Raw genomic sequence first — 25,154 nt, 5'->3', positions numbered from 1 at the left:
TTAGTTTTTAAAATTTATTTTTAATATATATTTAGAATAAATCAAAAATATTTATTTATTTATTTAAAATTTTGGTGATTGATTGATGGAAGGATAATGACGTTAATTTAGTCATTATAATAACACGAGCAGCTAGGGAAGGTAGGGCAGCAAAAGCAAAGCACTTAAGCGTGATGGACTGCAAGAACCTGGTCTTAATCATTTTCCACGTTTCCTTTTCTCTCCTTCCTTCAACACTAGTGAATAATCGGCTGGTCAAAGTAAGAAATCGCCGACCAGGCAATTTGGATTGACTAGGAGTAGGTAGGTCCCTCTCCGGAAATTGAATGCGAGGGTGGGCCAGCATTGACGTGGAGAGATCTGGAGGGAGAAGCTTTGAACTGATTGAATAGGTTATTGGTTCAAACAGTGGACTGGTCAGCGCTTACACCTCTGTCTGTTTCCCTCTTAAAGAGTAAATTACGATTTAGCACCTATATTTTTATTATCTTATATTCTACTCCCTCTGGTTTTGAAAAGTACATGTTAGTCCCTCTATTAATATTTTTCAATGTAAGAAGTTTGGGAAGTCTAATTATGAATAGCCTATTAGTATTATTGTGATAATGATTGTTTTTTAAAAATATTTTTAATGAAAATGTATTAAAATAATATTTTTATATTTTTAAAATTTATTTTTAACATCAGCGTATATTTGAAGAAAAAATTTAAAAAAATTTAATTTTTTTCAAAAAACACTTTAAAAAAAAAAAAAGCTTACTGTGATGTAAATCAACACAAGAATATTTTTCAAAAGGACTTAATATCATATTTTTCAAGAAAGGGAACTAACTAGTTATTTTATAAACAATACAGGGACCAAATAAGTAATTTACTGAGACACTACTTCCCTTTAAACTTGGCAGGCGCATATATCCCATTCCATTTCCATCGAGACTGGAGCTGCTTTCTAGACGAGTAGAGGCTGAGTCCGTGTGGGAGAGAGAGACAAACTAATCCCAGAAAGAAAGAGATCTAATCATGGATTACGAAAGGATACACAAAGTGCAGGTATGAGTCTTTTTGTTCTTTGATGACCACCCATTTCTTGTTTCTGGCTGTTCTTCAACTTAATGGCTGTTTTTTTTTTTTTTTGATGTTTATGTGTTTTTCTTTCATGTCCCTTTTCCCCATGCTTTAATGCATTTCTTATTCTTTTTTGTTTTTGGAAGTTGAACACGATCTTATTTTCTCTAAGTTAGGTTCAGGGAAGATGTTTTTTTGGATGTTTTGCTCTTTAAGAATGAGTACCTTTACAATATATAATATTGCTTTACTTTTGTATGTTAGCAGCGTAATAGTGTTTTTCTCTTAATTGATCAAATGCAGAGTGGTATAATATCTCCTAGCAAGCTGAGGATGAAGCTCGTAGGACCTCACCATCACAGAAAGAAGGATGGGTCAAACAGCAATTCCTCAAGAACTTCTCCCTCCAAGCTTCAGGATAACGAATTTGTCAAAAACAGCTTATTAGCTTCCGATTTTGGAGATTTCGGTGAAGAAGGTTGGTATAACTCTCCCTCATCACTTGATTATTTTTTGAGCTTTTAAACTTGTGTTGCACTTAATGATTATTTGTTTGTTTATATTGAACTACGCTCTCCAGTTGCAGCTCTCGGCTTAGAGGTTGCATCTGTTAACTTTCCGAGTGAGGCGGTGTTGGACCTCTGCCAAGCTGACCTGCCGATGGAGACGGTGCCCAAGGAAATTGGTGACGCTGGTCGTGTTAAAATGCAGCCATTCTCAAAGTGTGAAAAGGGTAATTCAAGTGCAGTTCACCCTGTCAGGACAGTAGAAGATGAGAACCTTGATTACGATAGCAATGCTAGTTCGTCCAGCTTTGAGTTTCATAATGAGAGATCGGTAAACAATCAATTTTCAAAGCGATTCTCAAGGCCTATGTCTTCTAAGTGGAATGATGCAGAGAAATGGATAATGAAGAGGCAGAATGTACAACCCAATTATGTTAAGAAGAATAATAATTTACACAACCAAGCTAATAGGAATCCAGTAACAAGTGTGGACAGGGTTGCTCCTGCGTTGTCAAATTATGATCCAAGATCATCATATAGCAGGGTCGCAGACACGAAGCTTATAGATTTCTGTCTGCCTTCTTATCAACAGGCGTTTGAAAAATTCTCCTTCATTCCTCCAGGATCTCTCACAATTTCTGGTCAAGAAAATGGGGTTGACACCCTAGTCGATCGATGTGCTCAGAGTACAGACTTGAAGGAAGTGGATCAAAGGGAATTATCTTGTACAAAAATCTCAACACAAGATTCAGCAGGTAAATCCGTGCACATGTATGCTTTATTAATTTTTAATATGAGAATCTTCTCACTATTGCTTTGTCATGGATTTGGATTAAAAGACATCCTCTGAAACAAAAGAGTGCTGTGTGGAAGGAAATCAAATACACCAAGACAGTTTATGTTTCATTGATTCATAATGGCATCTTGGTGATGGTAGTTTATTTGTTCCGCTTGATGTCCTTCTATCTAAGAGATTAAAGAGGAGGGAGGTCGAATTTGCTTTCTTATTTATCTGCTTGATATCTTCCACCGCTGGTCTGCCTGCAGTCAGTTACCAATCCTAGAGGAAGCCCAAGGTATGCTAAGAATTAGGGGTAGGTCTATTGAGAGACTGTCTGGCGAAATGGACATGGTGGTCTGTGAGCGTGAGGCAGATAGTCAAGTTTGTAAATTGTCTGGTTTGTGGACTTGCAAAACTAGAGTGGAGGATCTCTGGGCAACAATGTTAGTCCAGACGCATGTTTACTGATTATTTTTTTTGTGTTTCTTTCCTTTTTATTCTTGATCTTTTTCTTTTTTTTCAATTTGTTAAATGGATGGGCTACATAACAGGATGTATCTTCCCCCTTTCATTCTAGTAGAGGGAGATTGAGCTCCAAGTCTCTTGGGGGTAATGGCAAGTGTTTTTTCCTTCTAAGATAGCTAGCACCTACACAAATTTATTGTTCTATACAAGTATAAACACTTAGAATGATTCAAATTAACTGTAGCGTACAATGATTTAAATCCTTCAGGATAGGTAGCAGCCTGCCTTGTGGGTATATTCAATCTGCCAGGATGCAGATTTTCAACTCGTCTGTGTAAATTTAGAGAATCATAGTGTCCATTTTCCTTTTCCTGCAAGAATTTACATGTCTTTTAAATTTGTACTTTGAATTCCTGCTACCCAAATATCTTATTCCTCTTCTTTATCTACTGTTATTTCTCTTGATGATTTGATGATATGAACTTGCAGTTGTTCCTGTCGTAAGATCAGTCTGTATGAGGGATATGGGAACAGAAATGACCCCTGTTACAAGTCTAGAGCCTTCTAGGACTGCTACACCTGTAGACGCAACAACTCCACTCCGCAGCCCAACTTCTTCTATCCCATCTACTCCCCAAAGAAGGGCACCAGCACCCACAACAACAGATCACTGCTCCAATGATGATACACAACACGCCACTGGAAATGGCAAAATAGAATTGACTGAGCAAGAATTGAAACTAAAGACGAGGAGAGAGATTGAGGCCCTCGGTGTTCAGCTTGGCAAGATGAATATTGCTGCTTGGGCAAGTAAAAATGACCAGCAAAAACATGCATCTTCACTTGAAACTACTGAAATGGAGAACGAGCAAATCGAATTTGTAAAACGTGCTGCTGCATGGGAGGAAGCTGAACAATCTAAACACACAGCAAGGTTTCTCTGTTGAGACTAGCCATGCTAAACTTGACATAAGTCATTGTTCTCCTGAAACAAATTGGGAGCTTTGATTAGCTTTTTGGCAAAAGATATTTCCGAAACTTGAATCTGACAAGAATTTTTTAACTATTTCAGATATAAACGTGAAGAAATCAAGATCCAAGCATGGGAAAGTCAACGGAAAGTGAAACTAGAAGCAGAGATGCGGAGAATAGAGGTATTTGGATAATGATGGTCCACATTTAGTAGAAACAACTTCGCCCCAATATTGCATTTTTTTCCTTTTCTTGTTTAATAGAATATGGTGGAGACTGAGAATCTGACAAGACTTGGTATTAATAACTAGGTAAAACTATGTGGTTAGTCTTTAGCCAAAACCACTAGGGCAGGAACCAGGCATCACAAATGATTTTCTGCCCATCTAGAACTTGTGCTGTCATCAAATTTGATAGATTTTGGCTTTGAGTTCTGTAATGTTGTGATCAAGTGTTACACTAAGATTGAAGCGGACTTATTTTCAGGCTCGAGTTGAACAAATGCGAGCCCAAGCACATGCGAAGATGGTGAAGAAGATCGCAATGACAAGGCAGCGATCGGAAGAAAAATGGGTGGCAGCTGAAGCTAGAAAAAATCAAGATGCAGAAAGAACTGCAGCCCAAGCAGAATATATTCGTCAAACAGGGCGAATGCCATCATCTAATTACATTTGCTGTGGTTGGTTTTGATTTTACTGAAAGCAACGGTCCAAAATAAATTGCTTGGTACTCTTGTTGAGCTGAAATGGAGTCTCTTGTTTTGGATCTCTAATGATCCATAGAGTGTTCCCGTATATGTTGCTCGATCTTGTATTCAATAGGACTGACCTCAGTTTGTAAGTTAATACATCAAAGAGAGCCTCTTTTCTGTTGAGCAAGATGAATTTCTTTCAGGTACCATAGCATAAACTTTGAATAAACTGGGCTCGCAAGCCTTTCAGTGAACAGGCATAAGAGGAGAGAACTAATCTCAACTGAAGATATGGCAAAAGAATACTCTACCCGACGTGCACTTCATATTCAAGTGAAGCTTGCATGCAAAGCCGAGACCCCAGAGAGCTCTGATCTGAAACTACTCTCCGTTTTGGACCCCTTTCACTACCCTATCAGCCGTCGGCAACGGATTCCACATTATTACATGCAATTTCAACCCCAGCGCCTGTCTTTTTGCTTCGCACTACACACAAGAAGCATAATCTCATGTCTTTGTTTACATTCCTAAGAATGGAGCAAAGCCTTTTTCAAGTTTGCAAAACGAATCTGCTCAGAAGAGAACAATCACAAGTTCCAGTCTATTGTTTTTGACATTGGTCTCGAATATAAACTTTTTAGGAGCCAGGAAAGCTTGAAGAATGGCATGTTCGTTGAAAGTTTTATTCCCCCCCATTGACCAGCTTGGATTCAGATGAAACGCAAGTGAATCAAATGAGATGAGGAATTAAAAGCAAATTATACTGGTGGAATATGAACCCATTTTGCGCGCTCTCGAAAGCCTGAAGCTTCTTTATTTGCGCTATGTGAGGCCATGTCTGTAGATCCATTCAAAACTAGGGATGGCAACGGGTGGATTTGGGTTGGGCTATACTTTCATGTGTCCCTTTATATTATTTAACGGAGACAGGGGACGAAAATATTTAATTTCTATCATTGGAGGATTTTTATTGGTGAAAATATATTAAATTTTAATAAAATATTTAAAATTTAATGCAAAAAAAATTAAGTTCAAATGAATATAAAGTATAAATAATAAAAAGATAATACATAATTAGCTGATTACTAGATTATTGACTCCCATTGTGTTGGGAGTAGGATAAAAAAAAAAATATTCTAGAATTGTTAACGTATCTTTTTAGTAGGAAAAAAATTTAAATTGTGCGGTGGTTGATCTAATATAATCCGGTTGATTCTGCGAATCAAAAAACAACCTAAATAATTGATAACAATACAGCTTAACTAAGAATAAATTCAAGATGACATCTTTTTTAAAATATTGAGATGATAACATATTGGATTGATCTAGGTCAATTCGAGTTAACATATCAAATTCATAACCCTGTTCATGAGACTGAGACAACCCTATAGAAAGTAAATTAAACAAAGTTATGAACCTCAATTCTCAATCAACTCATTGTTCAAGGATAAAATTGAAAAAAAAAAACATATTAAAAAGAACAAAAAAAACGATCAAGGTTAACTCGGCTAAACCAACAAAACCTGTGACCCGGGATATTAGACCAAAATAACCTTATAAAAAGTAAATAGAAATAAATTATAAAGTCTAATTTCTAACACGAGAGAAGAAGTTGCGAGTTGTGTTCTCGGGTATCATAATTTATTTAAAAAATTAAAAATATCTACTCTTAATAAAATATATGAACCAAGGAGGTGGGAGTCGTTAATGCTAATAAAAGAAATAAACTAATAATCTCAGTTGATTTGGTGGCTTCTTCTTGGCTTATGTTAGCTGCTTGGGTGCTGTTTCATGGGGTTGCTGGCCTTCTCTGGCTAGGGAGATACGTTTCCATGGGGATTTGGGATAGCTAATAATCTCAGTTGATTTGACTGTGATCTGTGTTGAGATCAGTTACAATTGCTTCCAGCTAGCTTATTCGTGCAGTTCTGCTTCATGCAACTTTGCAGAACTTCTACCTTGTATTTAAAACTCATCGCCTATTCTGCTGTTTTGATTTTCCTCCTCTTCTAATTACATGTTCATTTTGCTGCTTCGATCATATACATGATCACTCCTACACAAACGCACAGTTCAAAGTGCTCATTCTTTCTCCCACTCCATGCCCACATTCATTGATCCCTTGCCCTACACTGCATCACCTCCCATGTTTGGTACTGTTTTCAGTCATCATAACTACTGTATCCATCGTCTGTTGCAGGTTATTTCGTTGCTAAACATGCACCTAAGCACCGAAGGGCTTTCTTTTAGCTGCTAAGAAAGTCGTATTTGATCTGTATTTTCTTCCTTCATAGCAAGCTTCACCTTCCTAATGGAATCCTTACTAGGTCAGTTCAGTAATCACCCATATATTATTCTAGGTATTTTCATTCGAATTGTAAAAATAACTGTTTTTTTTCATAAAAAAAATATAATATATATAAGGGTGTTTTTTTGTTTGTTGTTATTGTTTTAGTCATGGAGGCATTTTCGGTTTTTTACATGTAAAAAAAATTGTTGACGCGTGCTTGGCACTAGTCAATCGCTCCGCCATCTTCGGGTGACGTGTGCGACTAACTATTGTGGTTGAAATCAGGCTCCCGCAACATCCTATTATGCGTTTCGACGTCCCCTTCTTTCCTGGATGGCACATGTATAGTTGTGAGGTATGGTTTAATGCCAATTGACTTTTATTTCTTTTCCTTCTTTTTTTTTCTTGGATTGCATGCTGGCCATGCAAAAAATTATAACAGCCCTTCAATTTCTTTTTACTGTTGATTCAGTCCTTCTTCTCTTAATTGCAATTGTTTTATTTATATTAATTATTTCTAATTGGATTTTATTTTTGATTTCATCCCTGACTGTTTAATTTGGTTAGTTTTTTTTTAAATGATCCTTATTTTTTTAATTGCTATTGTTTTTTGTTTTCAATCATTTTCTTGATTGATTTGTTTTTTTTCAATTTCATCCATGAACATTTCTTTTCATTGATTTTTATGTCAAGTTTGGTGTCAATTCTTTTAATTGTTATTTTTTTAATTATTTTTTTAATTGATTTGTTTTTTTTCAATTCTATACCTAAACTTTTAATTTCATTTAAATTTTCCCTTAACATTTAATTTCAGTTGGTTTGTATGTTGAATTTAATCCTAATTTTTTTAATTGCTATTTGTTTTGTTTTGTATTGATTTTTTTCTCAATTTCATCCCTCAATATTTGTTTGGGTAGGAATCTTGCTTCTTTATTTTTTAAGGTTTGCCTTTAATGTGGTCACCCTAGTCTCATGATCTAGGTTATAGATATGAAAGATTAGCTCGGGTCGGCTTTGATATTTTTTAAAGGATTTTTTTCGAATATTTTCTTTGTTTTGCTATTTATGGGGTCATTCCAATTTAATATCTTATTTCATGTGTTTGATTTGTTCATCCAAGTTGGCTGTTAGGCTTGCTCGAGGCTTTTTTTATGTTTCCATCGTATCGACAAATGTTCATTCTTTATATTTTTCTGATGTGTTCGGCCTTTCGTAATATTTTTTATGGTGTGGGTTTATTCAGTCATTTTAAGCAATGAGTTTTTTAGTGTGGATTTATTTTTTATTTATTTAAATAAAAAAATTTAGTGAACATAATCGCATAAATAAATGGTTATCGATTTATTTAACTGAATAATTACATAGGCTTTTGAAATAATACTTTTAATTTTTTATATATAAAAAAAACATGAGAGCAACATGCATAAGTAGTATTTGTTTTTAAAAAAATTATAACCTGCATGCAAAATTCATGATTTTAATGTATTTTAATCTTTTTTTTTTTTTCTTTACAGTTTTTTTTGGAAATGTTTTTATTATTATTATTTACACTTGGCATATTTATACCATTTTTTTTTTGTATTTATTTCTTTACATTGTTTTTTGGAGATTTATTCTACACAGATTAAGGAAATGGTGTTTTATTGTGGCAATTGCAACATTATTCTATTTTTTGGCTATGTTAAAAATTAGCTTGAGATCTTATATTTTTTTTGTTGATGTATATAATCTTTATTATTTATAAACGTCGATTTTATGATTCACGGTTATATATTTTACTTGATGTAAAAAACACTTTAATGACACCTGCACATTAAATTTTTTGCGTTGAAAAAAAAATTATTCAACCTGCAGCTAGACAAATTAAATAGACATGTTAATACTTTGTTTTTTGCATTTATTGACATAAATAGTTCTCATCAGCCTTTTGATTTATGATTAGAATTAAAAAAATTTAAAAAAGCTTGCATATTTATTTTTGTTTTTTATCAAAAAAAATATCCGATTCATAACAAAACACGAGTTACATAACTAGTAGAGGCATAAATCTTGTGGCTGATCCATTTAGTATCAAGTGCCTGTTAGTCATCATGTTATAGAGTTCAAGAAAGGATTTAACATCTTGTGCAATGGAATATAAATGAAGGACTTACGAAGACAATTCTTAAGAATAGAAGGTTGACATTGACACAAATGGGGAAGTAAGAGAGCCATAATCAAGAGCAAGAGGAAAGCGTTCTTGGGCTTCCTATACGATGCCGAATCATTTTATGGGTCATTCAAGCTATCAACGTAGATTTGTGGGCTGAACAAGCTCTGTCCATAATCTTCCCATTGCTGCCTAAATCTCGACAAAAAACCATGCGAGAAGCCATACATGTTGGAAGATCCTCATGAGCTTATGGGACTGTGATTGTGACTCAATGAGTCGTCATCTTTCCTAGAGCATTTTCGAACTCGAGCCTTTCCTTGTTGAGAGCTAAAATCTCAGACAGTCAAGACACAACAGCAATGCCATGGCGAAGCTCATCTCGCCTGTGTTGATGGGGAAAGGGAATAGAGAGGGGAGGTGTATGTATCAATTTTGAACTTAACAAAATTTGAAGGATGTAATTTAATTGGTCAAGTTATAATGTTGTTCTACAAAGATCACTAGTTTGAGTATTATAAATTTTAAAACTATTAGAGATTTATATGATTATTAACTTTAGAGGTATTAGAAGATTAATCAAGATGCGTATAAATTAGCTCGAACACTAACCTTATATATATAAAAAAAAATATTTAAACTCGACGGGGCAGAGGTCAATTCAATCAATTTCTTGATGCGTAGTAAGCTAGAAGAAAAGGGACACCCCTCCTTCCTTCCCCACGCAGTTGCGAAAGGGTCTCTGAGAGGGTTGGTGGATTGCCAGCCCTACGTCTTATTGCTGATAGCGTCCTTCCTTGTCACCATTCCAATCCTCAGGAAAGTCCAATCTACACTCAATGCCCCACAACATGCATCACAAAACACAAACCCTTAATTCCACCATTACACAGTGGCCCATGCAGTCCCACAAGAAAAAGGAGAGCTCAACCAAACCTTTTTCTTCTCTCCTTTCCCTTTCACTGCTTGAAAGATCATCCTCACAGCCATAAAGGGAACGTAGAATCTTGTGAAATTAGGTTTTTAGATGGAGGATATCTCGTGCCTCACGAGGCTAACTTTTTGCCTGCGAGCGCCATTCTTGAAATCTCAAGGTTAATTGTACCAGGCCCTTAAGCTTGGAAAATTAGTTTTGTGGTCGAGGAATTTGCTCATTTTTCTTGATTTAATCCAACACCAGAAAAACTTCCTAGATTTCTTTGTAAATAGTGTTCCGTTTCACTCAAATCACTCGGAAAAGAACTTGATTTTGATAATATCAAACACTTGGCCCCCTCGACCTCAAGAAAAAATAATCCAGGTCTATATATTTTTACCTGATTGATTTTCATTCCGAGCAGAGTACTCGACGGTCTATATATATTCGCATGCTTGTTTATCCAAATTGAATAGGGAAATTAGCAGACTTTTGGGACTTGATATTGAGGCAGATTTGGCTTGATCGTTGTTTTTGTATACAGCATCAGTAGCCTGGTCAAATCAAAAGCAAGGGTGGGACTGGGCGGCTGGCTGGGGCTTTTTCCAGACCAAGAACATAACAAGGCAGGCCATTTTCGCATTAATGCAAACCCTAGAAAAAGTGGATTTCACTTTTCAATACCTTGCCGCCATCAATCTCCCAGCAAGTGACAGTTCCTGCACCTCCGGCTCCAAGTTAGTCATCTACACTGTTTATTTTTATATTTTAAAAATATTTTTGAAATAATTTAAAAATTTTTTATTTTTATTTTAAATTAATATATTTATAATGTTTTTAGATTTAATATCAAAAATAATTTTTTAAAAATAAAAAAAATATTATTTTAATATATTTATAAATAAAAAATATTTTAAAAAACAACCACAACCACGCTCTAATATTTATCTATCTGAGCATGAGCATAAAACCTATCTGAGCATGAGCATAAAACGCCAAGTTATGACACAGGAAAATGACGTTCATTCTACAGTAAGATTTAGCTCATAATAAATGGACTGCAAAATAACAAAAGCAAACAGCTGAGCTTGCAAAATATTTGTCTCCTAATATCAACTGTAGGCATTCAATAGCTTGAGAAAACGAGAAACAGTATTTTCTAATTACAGTAATAGCTTATATGAAAACTTTACGCTAGGATTAGGCTGCCCTTCCACCTCTGAAACTGAAAGAGGTGGAAGAGAAGCTGATAGTACAGAAGAAATAGTGGTATCTTAACTTCTTAAATTGTTCAGTAGTCCAAAGACCCCACAGAAGTTATACCAGTGCTCGAAGATTTTGAATCCTGCCGGTTTGCATAGTCATCACAGCTGCCATTGGAAAGCCTCTGAATTGGAAAAGAGTTCAGAAGCTCTAAACCTCGTTTTCCCATTTGCTGTACTTCTTGTGGTGAGAGTATTTTGATGTACCACACACTGTTTACAAATTCCCTGTAATAAGAAAGCACCAAATTGATCAGGAATTTGGCTGATGGAGACTGGAACACAATAGATAGAAATTCCCAGATGAAAGACGTTCAGCATGCATATGTATCAATTTCATGAATGTTATATACTGAATCTAGCCTTTCAAAGTTCGTGCACATCTATACAAGGCATTTTCTTCTTGTTACATCTTTTTCTTAAGATATTTTACAATATCACATCAAAGATTATAGATCAAATGCTTTAATTTTACAATAACAAATATAAAGATTATATAGATCAAATGCGTTCAATGATTTTAGTTAAGTTGAGCTTTAGATTAACAAAGAAAATTGTGTCAGACCAATTTGCCAAAAGTAAAAGTGAGAAACTCACGGCCAGGGGCCATCACCAAGGAGAAGAACATCATTCTCCCGGTCGATGAATACAAGCTGCCAGCCTGATCTCAGGGGGTCCTCCAGTTGGCCTTCGAGGCCAAACATGCGAGAAAGCTCACTGCGCAACTCATTGTAGCTGCTGAATTTGGTGATATCCAGTGACCTACCAAAGGACCCTGACTTGTAAACCTGTAAACAATTACTTTGTTAACATCCATGACAATATTTGCTTGAGGTTTCTAGATGATACATTCATAATGGAGAAATAATTGAGTCTACTAACACACTAAAAATTTGAATGCTAAATGTACAAGCATTCCATAAATCCCACAACAATGCATCCGGAAAGAAACATTAATTCAAATTGCAAAGTTACCTTAACAAAGGTTCTGGTTGGTGGATTTCCTTGGCTCGCATTTTCTGTGGATTGCAGGAAACATGAATCATCAATGCAACTTGAAGGTGTCATTGCTGGATTAAGCGAGAAATTGGTGCCTGCAGTACTTATGTAATTAGAAGAGAAAGGTATAGTTGTGGAATCACTATCACTTCCAACTCCCCTGAGACTTGACATTCCATTCTGCAGTAGAAGAGATGATGGCTCTATGTTGACACCGAATAGAAGATGGTTTTGTTGATCAGTGCCACCATCCCGGTCTATTGAACATTCTCTTCCAGGAAAGGGTGGCAAAGAAACAGAGCTAGGAGTGATGCTTGTGTGAAGTGGCCCCAGCTGCTCCACTTGGGTCACCATGCATTGAGGAGCTCCAGAGGAAGTAAGAGATTCAACAGCAGCTCGCTTTGAGGGCCAGCCAGATGAAGTTACCAAGGGATTTATTCTAGGCCAACTTAGCAAATGAGATGATTCATTCGGGGGAAAAGAGTCCAAAAGACTTTGCAGGGAAGAAACAGCAGGGCTCGTCGCAGGGTTCCCATTTGAGTCAGAATAGCTGTGCTGCTGGCACAGTGAAATAGCTTGCAATGGTGGTGTCAGGGATTGAGAGGCTGAAGCATATTGAGATATTGCAGAGACACCATTTGGGATCTGTTGGTCAGCCAGTTGCTGTTGTTGCAGAAATGGCTGCTGCTGCTGCTGTGGACTGTCAAGTAAGTGATGATGCAGCAGTTGTTGCTGAATAAGGTGTGACTGGGATGGAGTCTGAGACTGATGTTTATTCTCTTGAACACCTTGAAAAAAGGTCTGTTGAGGAGGAGACTGCTGCAACATACGTGGCTGCATTAAAGCAGCACTCCTGGTTGGGAGATTCTGGTGTTGCTGGAATTGCAAAAAGGATGCAGCTGATGATTTGGAAGGATCTAGAGTCCTCATTTCCTGAAAGGCAGCAGTAGCCATAGTTTGGTAGACATCATTTTGCAAACCTAGCATTGAAGCATCAACTCTTGGCTGCACCCATGGTGAAACTCCAGTTCCCTGAAAGTTCAAAGATTGATATCCACAGTCTCCATCTCCTCGTAGCCACATAAGGGACGGGTTCTTTCCTAGATCATCATCCTTGATGCCTAAACCTGGCAAAGTAAGGTGAAAGGTTAAAAGAACAACAAGGAAAGAAAAATCATGGAAGTACTTTAAAATGAGAGCTTATAAGATAGTAGCATCCATCAAACCCTCAAAATGGTGTAGACAAGCTTACCATGGAAAGAGGGTAGTCCTGGTGGCCATGGCCGCTTGAGCCTTAGGGGAAATGGAGATGGATATGTAGGGAAAGTGGTTAGTGGTTCAATCTCCCAAAGAGAAACTCTTGGCTGCCTCTCCCCATCTGTAGACTCATCCCAGCCAACCTGCATGCACATCCTCTATTTGTATTAAGATACAGTTTTGGACATTATAGCAAGCAAATATTTGAAAGGTGATTTGGCAAAGGCAAAATTCTACTTGTACCAAGCATTTAATTTATTCAAAAATAAATAATATCAGCGTCGCTGATTGTTCTTGGCATACCTTGACTGAACGCCATTGTGAATTTGGCCACCTAACAACATCCAAGTCACTTATGCCAGTTATTGTACCCATGTAGCTGGATAATGAACAACTGTCAGATGTCTTCATTGAAACAAAATTAAAATGCTTTTTGGAAAGAATATTTAGCACTAAGAAGGAAACAAAACAACAAGAGAAGTAAGCTAGAAATTACAGAGCCTATGCAGGCATTAGGTAGCAGTACAAGTGCAGAAAAGTGAGGCGGGACAAATCATGTCTTCTCACTCTAATCAATTGAATGTGACAACAAACCATCTAATGAAATACCAGGCAAACATTTGTCTTGTCATTGATCAACTGTCACCCTTGGCCAATAAGAAAGGAGGATTTTTCTCATTCCAGTTGTCAACAAAATGTCAAGAAGATAAAACCCAATCACGGAAGAATCATAACTATCATATGTGAACGTGAATAAAAGTTCAGGGCGTACCGACGGACACTTGATTCTTCTGTTTCGAACATCATCCTAAAGCGCATGCCAACAGACACACGAGTATAATAAACAGCTTTAAGATATTTGGCCAGTGGTATGACGAACTCTGATGGACTAGCCCTGAATAAGAGGTGACAAAAATTTAGAGGGCAGATAAGTAATTTAAAATTTCACTTTCACAAGCACAATCATACCTTGGATTGTAAAATATGGTAAAACGGCTATTTGTTGCAGCTGCATGAGCTGCAGCAGCAAGAAGGCCCAAGTGCATGCTATCGCTTGATAAGACTGATGAAGGCATCACTGTTTGCGGTCGAGTAGCGCGCCTAATGCCAAGTAGTAGCTGATTCTTTTCATTCCTGATGAACAGAAACAGGCTCCAATTGAAACACTAACAAGATGCATGGTTTATAGAAAACCATATACATACAATTTAAAGAGCGAGGATGTTCTTAAAAAATCCACATCATGCACTACATATAACATACAGTGGGGACTCTTGTGACCACAGATGTTTTACCAGATTGCCAGTGCATTATGCTCCTAATCTAAACATAGTGTCATGTGCATTCACTGGAATTCCAAGAGAGTGCACAAACTATGTAGTTAAGATGATCAGGATGAGATTCCAGCCTTGGTGTCCCCAAGTTCATTAGACTATATTAAACTAAAAACACACAATATAAAGTAAATTAAAAGTATCAATACAGTGGAGCTAACCAACAGCATACCAGATAAAAAGCACTGAATCCCCAGCAACAAGTCTTTTAGCACTCACGAACACACTCCACCCAGTTGTAAGAAGGTGTCTTTTCGGCTGGCCTGATTAAAGAGAAGTCAAAATTTGTTAAGAGTGGAACCTGTAATTCAAGAGTAACTTCTTGTTTGGCTTAAATTCTCCAAAAAGAATAGAATCATCTTCTATCATACGTTGTAAGCAACTAGAATCATTCCAATAAGATTAGTCAGTTAATTATGACAATTTAGAATGGTTCTTTGAGAATTTGAATCTAAAAGCTCTAAAAATATAGTTTACACCATCAGTTCATGCAAAAAGCAAGTTTTACAGAGAATAATGTAGACATAGAGCAGGCAAATGACATAACAAACAAAAGACCTAAAAATTGAGTCAAGGAAAAGAGGAATATAGATTAGTCAGTTAGTTAATAAGTTGTAACTCTAAACAAATAATGAGTTTGAAAGACAATAATTCATAAAAACAATACTGCTTAGTTTTAGTATTTTAGTACTTTTATCGTCAGATACACAATAGTTTATTGACCTGTTCATCACATATTGTGTTTAACCCAATCAATTCAAAAAACTAAATGAAGATGAGGCTCCACTGGATGCACTTAGACTGACATAAAGAATGAATACGGTGCTCAATTGACAAAATCAGAGTTAAAAACACAAAAAAAACTAACCGCGAAATATGTGTCTGAATTTCCATTCATTATCATGCAAATCCCTAGCAATCAACTCTTGAGCTGGAGGATGCTGAGAAAAATCCTGCAAGTAAACAGTAGATGGAAATTAATGGTTGCATTTCATAGTTAGATTGAATATTTACCAATGGGTCAGGATTTCATCAGAGTTGGAGAACTGAAAAATTGATGGACACCTTCCATAGTTAGATTGAATATTTACCAATGGTGGGAACACTTTCTCGGCTGCCCGCCGAGGGACAGAGAATCCTCCGTGAGTACTTGTGTCACTGGCAGTCAAAGTCTTACAGAAATAATTGGTTGGCTGTTTGCTAGGGGTGCCCATATCTGCTGGAAGGTAGGCAGCCTTTTGCTCTTGCTGCAGAACAAGGTCATTGTCAGTATGTAATGCTACTCATATAGAGTAATCCATAAGAACAACTAATGAAAAAGGCCAATAAAAACAAAAAGGCATACCGGACTTAGTGGCTGCAAGGTCATTTGTGCATAAACTTCATCCGTCTCAACATCTGCCTGAAATTGAGAAATAATATGTGCCTTCAAGAACGAAAGGAATATTCAGAACCAGAAGCTAACAAAGCAAAGCAAGTCTTACATGCATGGTCACATTGTGAAGCTGACAGATAAGTTGTGCGGGCAAGCTTGGGTAGCTTGGAATCTGGGCATTTACTTCCTTGTTCGTTGATGCGGCAACCTACATAAAAGGCCATTGCAATATAAATGAAATGAAGCACAAAGAGTTGTTGACAGTCATAAGTCAATATCGAGTGTGACAACGAGGAAAAATCAGATACACATTTTTGCATACAAGCACAACTTCAATTTTCAATATGCACTAATAAATACAGTGGACGTTTAAGAGAATCGGTGAGCAGCTTGATCAGCTTAACTAGCACCACAATGATCAGAGATTGTCTCGTACACATTGTTGATTATTTATATTATGTCATACTAGTAAGTTACACATTAGATGTTAATGATCAAACTGAATTACTCTAAAATTTCAACTACCTGCAAGGAAGAGACAGCCTTTGTAGGCTATATTCAGATACTCGTTCTACCTAACACATAATTATTCATTAACAATAAAGGGATCTGATCCACAGGTGAATGTAAGCAGGCTAAAATCGGAGTTCTGCTAACCTGCTCACTGTGACCTTGTGGGAAATAAACAGCGCGGCTTCCAACAGCAGGAAGAGAAACAAGAGGACCCGCACATGCGTGCCATAGTTCAGAATTCAGCACCCGCTTTTCCACTGCAAAATCCCCAAAGTAATGTGATAAAATTACATGAAAAACTGCTACTTTTGCGAAGAAAACTTTTTTAAAAAAATATGGCCACCAATTAGCTTGAAGTAGTTAAGAATGTTGAACAAGGGCTTTGAAACAGAAACTAAATGAAAATCACTTCTCCCAAACCCCAAACCAGGGCAAATATTTTTGAAAAAAATAAAAAGCCAAACGAAGTAAATTCAGCAAGGTGAACTATATTAACACTCTGCTTGATCCCTGAGAAAATTGAGGGAAATTAAAAAAAAACATTGGAAAAGGTTCAAAACTTGGATACACAGTAAGTTCTCTGAACATAGGACTAGAAAATTCAGAATTAAAGAAGAAAAAAATTTGAAGAACTTAATCAAAGTTTAAGTGTGGATTATATCGACCAAGCATGATATGATTTTCCAAGATCTCATTTACTCAGCCACCAAAATTATAGCTGAAGCAAAAATGAAATGAAAAAAAGAATAGAGAGGCAATAATAATTAAACACACAGACCTTCGTGGGTTTGTGGATTAAAACCAGCTGAAGAGTGCCTCATTAAGACTGAGAGAGGGGGAGAGATTTAATAACACAATCGCAACAAGTTTAGACCCACAACCCAAACAATCTTCACTAATTTCTTCCCTTCACACAATGACACTATCATGCCTTCTTCTTCCTGTTCTTCACCTTTTTACCTTCCCTCTTACCCAAAAAAGAATGACAAAACTATTAAACCATCAAAGACAAGTTCATCTGGAAGCCAAGAAAAGCAAAGAAACGGACCCAGTTTCTAAATCCTCAACCGAAACCGGTTTTGCTACAAAACACGATCGATTTCAGCCTCATCCGCTTTTCAAATAAGCTTTAACCAGCCGACAAAAGCACTCACTTGTGCGTCTCATTTAAGCTAGATCTTAGTTGAATGTAACTAAATTTTGAGTTCTCTGAGAAAACCCAGATCTTTTCACACCCCAAATAGCATTAACTATGGACTAAAAACCGAGTGCGCAACATTTTCATAGCTACCACACCACACTGCTTCAAGCACTTGTATGCTACCTATATTCACAACATCTTAACAGAGGAGAAGAAACGGAAGATTTATGGGGAGAGTTTATTTTTCCCAGCAATGATGGATATTATAGTACGTGATTGTGTTGCTTGCTGCTGATGCTTCTGCTTTTACCTCTTTCTTTGTTTTTCTCTTTTCTTTTCTTTTTAATGGGGGCTCAGTCAATGAAGAGGACATGTAACCGCCACCATCTTTTAGCTGTCTTTTTTATACTAGCATGAGAAGAAAGGCTAGGCGAGCCAAGGTTCCTCCTCCTGAGTCCTCCCTGAACACAGAAAAGAAAGAGAGTGAAGTAAACAGATGGAGTGTGTCAGATTTCTTATTAGAAAGCGAGAGATGAGGAGGGTGTCTGAGAGTAGAGCGTGTGCTGTAGTTTTTTAAAGTAATTTTAAATATATTAAGATACTTTTTTTAATTTTAAAAATTTACTTCTATCATTAATTCATCATTCAAGAAAATTAAAAAAAAAAATTAACAAATACCGTATTTTAAAGTAATTTTAAATATATTAAAATATTTTTTTTTAATTTTAAAAATTTACTTTTATCATTAATACATCATTCAAAAAAAAATTTAAAAATATAAATTTTAACAAATACTTTATTTCTAAATATATATAAGAATCAATGAAGTGTTGGTCTAGCAGTTAAGGTATTGATATATCCCTACAAAAATAAGAATACAAGTTTGATTTTCAGGAAATGTATTTATTAGAAAGGGTAGCCACAGACACCGAATAAGACTAATTTCATCATTTAAATAAATATAAGATGCCCAAATAAAAAAAACATATGGAAGGAGAGTTGCATATAATTTCTTTCTTTGCTTTATTTTCTTTTGCTGGAACTCCATAACTTTTATATTCTTTTTGTTTAATATGTATTTTGTACTGCAATAGTTTTCATGACAATTATTATATTTAATATTACAATAGTTTATATAGCAGCAATTTAAAAAAATATATAATTATAATTTTTTCATAATTAAAGTTTTAAAAAGAGTTTTTGATTAAATGTATGTAAAATTATAATATATGATAATTAACCAACGAGTGGTTTTGTTAAAATTCTTTAGTTGATTGTTTAGGTGTCTAATTTATACCCTTATGCGTGTAATGGAGGACATGGACGGTGGATTAGAGAAAAAGAAAAACAAAAGATTTTGATCTATTAAAACAATGTATCCGAAATAGATATTTTAGGTTTTAATAGAAGTTTTGTTGGAATCAATGGCTATGATTAATTTTGTTGTATAACAAATTAGGCTTTTTATGTTGTTGGATTTTTTCATTAATAAAATTTAAAAAATATAAAAATATCTTTTAACACAAGACTCGATGTACTGTGTATTGAAACAATACACAAGACTCCCAACAACTAAAAGCTTTTTTTTATTGTGTTGTTAAAAGTATTATTTTGTCATTTTTTTATTGAAGCAACGAGTGACAGTGTTGATGCGGCAATTCAATATCAGCAACACTTTCTTTTCTTTTTTGCTCTCCTCACCTTGAAATTCATGTTAGTTATATATAATTTTAGAGTTGTCCCTTATTTATTGATATTTAAACTCCAATTCTTATTCTTTTAATTTTTAGCTAAAATTTTAATTTGTTTTCAATTTTATCATTCAATCTTATTTTTCTATATGCTTTTTTTTTTCAATTTGGTTCTCATTTTTTTATCATTTTGTTACATTGATTTCTCTTTTCAATTTCATTCTTCAATTAAAATTTTATAGTTGTCATCTTATTTATTTTTTGTTTCAATTATGATCATCATACTTCGAATTGTCCATTTATTAAATTGATTTTTATTTTTAATTTCACTATTTAATCAGAAAGATTTAGTTATTCTCTAATTTATTTTTTATTTCCATGTTGATCTGCATTCTTTAAATTGTTAATTCTTATTTTGGATTCTTTTGTATACTTTTTTTTATTTCTAATTCAATCCTTCAACATTTGATTAGTTCAATTTCACCCTTCAATCAAAAACATTTAGTTGTCCTCTAATTTATTTTTTATTTCAATGTTGATCCTCATTCTTTTAATTAGTATTTTTTTCAATTTCATTATTCAATATTTTATTGGTTGAGAATTGAGCTTCGTGGTTTTTTCAAATGGGGTGCTTTCGGTCTAATGACTTGAATTAATGGGTTTCGAAAGTTACCGTGGCTTGATATATTTTATTATTACTATTATTATTATTATTATTATTTACTTATTTTCTTTTTTGATTTCGTCAATCGATATTGGTTTTTTTTCAACAATGGGCCTTGTAGTTTTCTTCATTTTTTTTTCTACTGGGTTATCCTGATCTCATGACCTAAGCTGCAAATCTGGCAGGTTGACCTGAGTTGGTTTGACTTTTTTTATGGGGTTGCTTTTTTTTAAAAAAAGGAATTTTAATCTTATCTTGAATATTATTTTTTATATAAAAAAAATAATAGTTCGACCCTACAACATAGTCTGGATCAACATCTAGTAGTTATATTAAAGTTTGTGATAAGACTAGAAGATAACTGAGTCTTTTAAATTTATGTGAGAAATGTCATCCACCCCATCATTTATAAGCTTAATCATGTTTTGGCAAACTGAAACTTCATATACTTTGAGACATGTATCATGTTTAATTGGAACATTGGTTGCCTCTAGAACATAAAGAATTGTTTTTTTAGGTTTTGTTTTGTAATTTTCTGTTTTTTTTCTTAATATTATTATTTATATTCAAATTAAAGAAAATATAAGAAAATCATAAATGAAACATAATAAATAACACCAAAAAAGTTTTAAAAAATCATAAATTAAATATGAAATTCAATTTCTAATGTAGAAAAGAAACCAAGACATTGTGACTTCGCTTTCTTTTCCTTATGTTTCTTTTACTCTCATAACATGACTTTGCTTTCTTTTCCCATTGTTTCTTTCTCTCTCATAACATGACCTCCCTTTCTTTTCCCATTGTTTCTTTCTCTCTCTAACATCACTAGTCAACAATAACACAAACAACGACAACAACAAATAACTTTAATAAACACCAAGATTATGACAATGGCCTTGTGGCAAGAAAAAGTAATTATAGAGGTTGAGAGAGAAAAACAAAAGGACATAATAGATGATATAGAATATAAAAAAATTAAAGGGATTAGTTATTCGAACCTAAAAGTGTGTTTTTTTTAAAAAAAAATATTTTTATAAATGATATTATTTTTCATTGTTCTGCTAAGTTAAAAAAATATTTTTCTTAAATAATAATAATAAGATTTTGGAGATGAAGGTGTTTTTATTAGTGATAATGGTGGTGGTGATAATGTTATAATGGTGTTACCATTAACGGTTATGATAGTGATTATGATGGTGGTTTGCTATGTGATGGTGACAATGGAGTTGTAATGGTATGATAGAGTAAGAGGTGGCGGTGGTGGTTATAATGGAGATGATGGTGATATTAGCAGTGATAGTGATGGTTATGGTGTTGTTGTCAATGGTGTTTATGGTTGTTATATGATAATATTGGTTGTGTTGATAGTAGCAAAGATAATCTTGGTGGTAATGGTAGGGTTATGATGGATATTGTAGTAATGATGAGAAAGTGGTGATGGTAGCAATGTAAATAAACTAGTTGTTGCAATGATGGTTAAACAAGTAACAAGATAGAGGAGATTGAGAGTTAGCACTATTCGGTTTAACCTAAATTGTGGTTGAAAACTACGTTTCTAGATGACGTGTTATTTGTTGTATTTTTTTCATATTAGGCATACGATATGTTATCCACCCATTTTTTTTTAAAAAAAATCCTTGTCCCGTAGGCTTAGCCTAGCAGGTTAAAGTGTCTAAGCTGATTTATGATGGGCCAGACAAGCTAAGCTACCCAGACACATGCGCCTAACTTGTTTTTAACTAGAAAAAAAATTATTTTCCCTTCAATTTAAATTTATTTAATTCTTATATTAATTAAGTATATGTTGTACATATTAATTTACTAAATTTCATTGAATATTTAGTTTAAGTTCAGACGAGATAATAACAATCTTTTTATAATATCAGAAAATGTTTTTTTGTGCATCTCATCATGATTATTTTTTAAAATGTTATCTGGTTGCTTTTGTGCAAACATATGCTTTTTTATCATATAAGTAAATAAAAAATTATTTTAAAGAAGATGAAGTTATCAAACACAGTCGGGTCCATGATTCAAGTTGCAGGTTTGGCTAGCTAGTCAAAGTTGAGTCAGGTCGATCCAAGATGTCTTTATCTCAATATTTTAGAAACATAATGTCATCTTGAATTTATTAAGTCAAACTGAGTTTTCATCGGTTATCCAAGTTATCTTTGAACCCACGAAGTCGACCAGATCACATCGAGTCAACTCTCACAATATTTAATTTGAAACTTAGGTTAGACAAGGAGTTATGTCAAGAGATTTCAAAGTTGACTTGCTTGGTTAAGTCCAATGACACTGCTAGAATCCTTATGGATTTTAGCATAGATACCAGCAATAAATTTTCATCAAAGTTAACTCCTTGTGTTTATTTGTAATTTTATATAACTAGTATAACTTTGTATATTTGTACATTGTTATTCACGTCAGTCTTTCAATTCAATGGTTTTTATCTCTTCAAGTGGATTAATCAAGCTTCATACCTAATAAATGTATATAGAATCCATTTCAAATTTCATGACCTAAGCCATTTTGTAGATAACTATTAAATATTACTCTTATTTAGTTGGCAGGCTCATCAAGTATGAGTAACTCATCATTTTTAATTTTCATGAGAAATTTATATCTCATTAGTACATGTCATGTCATGTCATATATATAAAATTATTATGTTTCTTAAGCTTTATGTTGAGCATTCAATGTTATAGCTTTAGGCTCAAGTTCTATTTGGATATCAGTTTGTGGTTCTTGAACATCTTCAATTTCTATTTTCTTGCCACTTCTCCTTTCAAAAACATTTTTTTTCTAGAAAGATAGCATGTCTTAAGATAAACTTTATTTGCTCAATGAAATAGTAGAAATAATACCTAACAATTTATTTGATTTAGCTCTCAACTTTTTAAATACTATACACTTTATATAAGCATTACATTTCTAAATCCTTAAGTATAATAAGTTTGGTCTCTTACCATATATGATATACAATCTTATCAATAGATTTTATTGGAATTCTATTTAAAAAAGAAATGACAGTTTGTAGAGCATAGCCTTAGAAAAAATACAAAAGATTTGTATAATTCATCATAGACTATACTATATCCAATATAATATGATTTCTCTTTTTATAAACATCATTATATTATGGTGTTCTAAGAGGTGTCAATTATGATAAAATTTCATTCTCTTTTAGATAATCTTGAAATTCTTGGCTAAAGTATTATCCACCTTCATCTGATCAAAATATTTTATTACTCTTTCTAGTTTGTTTTTAAATTTTATTTTTTTGAATTATTTAAACCTTTCAAATGATTCAAGCTTATGGTTCATTAAGTACAAACAATCATATCTAAAACGGTCATTGGCTAATGTAAGGAGACGTTTATCAACCTATAGCGCAAATTGTCATTAACCTATTTATACATGTGTATTTTACACCTAACAATTCATTAGATATTTTACTCTTTTCTGTAAAAGGTGTTTTGGTCATCTTACTCAATAAATAAGTTTCACAAGTTTTGTATAATTCATAATCATAATTACCAATATATTCTTATTTATATAACTTAAAAATTCTTGTTTCATTGATATGGTCTCATCTATAACTCTATAAATATTATGGATATTGATTATCTAATTTATTCTTCGTACTATTTATATTAAATATAGGTATATTTAAATCAAGTATATATAAACTATTCGTATAAATACCAGATCCATAATAAATATTATTATTATAAAAAAAACAATATAACAATTATGAAGTTCTAGTATCAGTCCATTACACAAACTTAAATAATAAGTTTATATAATTAATACAACAATTCTTGCTCTATTTGCTAACTCATATGCCCATTTCATCTTTATGCAATATTCTAATTTACTTTAGTTCCTACATATTTTTACAAATTTGAAAACCATATTCGATATCTAATACACAAGAACTATCATGTGAAGTAGAAAGATAATTTTCAATTATAAACACTCATAAAGTAAAAGCTTCAATTAACTTATTAGCTTTTAAAGCTGTAAGATACTCTTTGTAGTTCTTCCTCTAGTGGATTTTTTTCCATAATGATGACAAACACCCTTGTATTTTTTTATGCTCCTAATAGGCTTTTATACTATAAAGATAGAACCCTTATTTTTCTTATTCTTCTTCTTAGGCTTTTTAGAAGACTGGAGTAGGGGAACAAAACATTTTTCCTTCTTAAAGGCCCTTTCATCAATTTTAAGCATATTAAGCAATTATTGTAACTAACCATCCAACTTATTCATGTGATAGTTTATAATGAACTAAAAAAGCTTTAAAGTAAGGACTACAAAACCAAATCAATATTTAACTCAGGTTTATGATAAAGCTCAATTAGCCTAATTTCTTAATATAACGAAACATTTTTAGAATGTGGGTGTTCATAGAAAAACCTTCTATAATGATAAAGTAGAATAATTTCTAAGAGGTCACATATCTCTTAATCTTATTAGCCACATCAAACAACTTTTTAAGATACATAAGTATAGTATTGCCATCTATATTATCATGTTACCTTTGAAGTTTAGTTGATATGCTAGCTAACATCACATATGTAACTTGTTCATTATCATCAATATGACATTGATATTCATTTTTAATTTCATCATCAATATCATCAAGTACAAAACGAACCAAATTTTAAATAACATATAAACTTTTTTTTTTGCTTAAGAACAATTCTTACATTTTGGTACTAGTTTAAAAAGTTTGGTCTAGTAAATTTATTAGCGTCAAGTTGTTGGTTTTCCCGTAACATATAAAAATAGCAAAAAGAATAATTTTAAATTTTTTCAAGAGTCCCAAGGATCTTGTTAAACAACGTAGGGTTGTTTAGGGTTTTATCAAAGATTACCTAAATATCAAATCTAGTTTCTAGGGTTTGTTTAGCTATTTAAAGCTAGGTAATCTTAAATCATCCAATTATTTGGTCCCTAATAGTAATCCATATAAATCACCAAATCAGAAGTCTCCTAAAAGATAATGATTGTTATGATTTGAATTGAAAATTATTTCTTTTTTGTGTTTTTAGGTGTGTCTCTTTGATCAATATAT

The 25,154-nt window shown here is 33.7% G+C and overlaps 2 protein-coding genes and 1 long non-coding RNA gene across 5 annotated transcripts; 2 read left to right on the top strand and 1 right to left on the bottom strand.

The window, feature by feature from the left end:
* The first annotated feature begins 897 nt into the window (after positions 1-897).
* On the top strand, positions 898-4,667 carry LOC7487516 (uncharacterized). 2 transcript variants are annotated; one of them, XM_024602196.2, is made up of 6 exons: positions 898-1,050; positions 1,369-1,543; positions 1,652-2,326; positions 3,307-3,751; positions 3,890-3,971; positions 4,276-4,667. In XM_024602196.2, exons 1-6 carry the CDS (start codon positions 1,021-1,023, stop codon positions 4,477-4,479), a joined length of 1,611 nt encoding a protein of 536 aa, XP_024457964.2. In that variant the 5' UTR covers positions 898-1,020; the 3' UTR covers positions 4,480-4,667. The 2 variants fall into 2 exon arrangements, with proteins under 2 accessions (XP_024457964.2, XP_024457916.2); XM_024602148.2 differs by having other exon boundaries at positions 1,646-2,326.
* Positions 4,668-6,100: 1,433 nt separating this feature from the next.
* On the top strand, positions 6,101-10,824 carry LOC112326863 (uncharacterized). The gene is made up of 4 exons (XR_002980843.2): positions 6,101-6,807; positions 6,936-7,125; positions 8,917-10,219; positions 10,380-10,824. It is a non-coding gene; the product is annotated as an uncharacterized LOC112326863 (long non-coding RNA).
* A 77-nt stretch (positions 10,825-10,901) lies between these two features.
* Positions 10,902-18,252, bottom strand: LOC7487515 (auxin response factor 6). 2 transcript variants are annotated; one of them, XM_024586150.2, is made up of 14 exons: positions 17,354-18,252; positions 16,720-16,832; positions 16,172-16,270; positions 16,033-16,089; positions 15,779-15,934; positions 15,556-15,640; positions 14,860-14,950; positions 14,323-14,487; positions 14,126-14,248; positions 13,657-13,732; positions 13,349-13,496; positions 12,073-13,223; positions 11,695-11,885; positions 10,902-11,325 (listed from the first exon to the last, which is right to left on the bottom strand). In XM_024586150.2, exons 1-14 carry the CDS (start codon positions 17,394-17,396, stop codon positions 11,127-11,129), a joined length of 2,697 nt encoding a protein of 898 aa, XP_024441918.1. In that variant the 5' UTR covers positions 17,397-18,252; the 3' UTR covers positions 10,902-11,126. The 2 variants fall into 2 exon arrangements, with proteins under 2 accessions (XP_024441918.1, XP_024441921.1); XM_024586153.2 differs by having other exon boundaries at positions 12,073-13,217.
* Positions 18,253-25,154: the final 6,902 nt, after the last annotated feature.

This window comes from Populus trichocarpa, chromosome 1 (assembly GCF_000002775.5).
Source record: "Populus trichocarpa isolate Nisqually-1 chromosome 1, P.trichocarpa_v4.1, whole genome shotgun sequence".
NCBI classification, from domain to species: Eukaryota; Viridiplantae; Streptophyta; class Magnoliopsida; order Malpighiales; family Salicaceae; genus Populus; species Populus trichocarpa.
Note: the sequence above shows the minus strand (reverse complement) of the source record. Positions and strands in the feature narration are given on the sequence as shown.

What these genes read in the sequence shown, in the direction of transcription:
- LOC7487516 (XM_024602148.2), top strand. Translation starts at nt 1,021, where the DNA reads ATGGATTACGAAAGGATACACAAAGTGCAG. An exon ending in AAAGGATACACAAAGTGCAG is followed by an intron (nt 1,051 to 1,368) that starts GTATGAGTCTTT and finishes GATCAAATGCAG; the next exon opens with AGTGGTATAATATCTCCTAG. An exon ending in TGGAGATTTCGGTGAAGAAG is followed by an intron (nt 1,544 to 1,645) that starts GTTGGTATAACT and finishes TACGCTCTCCAG; the next exon opens with TTGCAGCTCTCGGCTTAGAG.
- LOC7487515 (XM_024586150.2), bottom strand. Translation starts at nt 17,396, where the DNA reads ATGAGGCACTCTTCAGCTGGTTTTAATCCACAAACCCACGAAG. An exon ending in TTCACAATGTGACCATGCAT is followed by an intron (nt 16,090 to 16,171) that starts GTAAGACTTGCT and finishes TCTCAATTTCAG; the next exon opens with GCAGATGTTGAGACGGATGA. An exon ending in GATTCAGTGCTTTTTATCTG is followed by an intron (nt 14,488 to 14,859) that starts GTATGCTGTTGG and finishes TCTGTTCATCAG; the next exon opens with GAATGAAAAGAATCAGCTAC.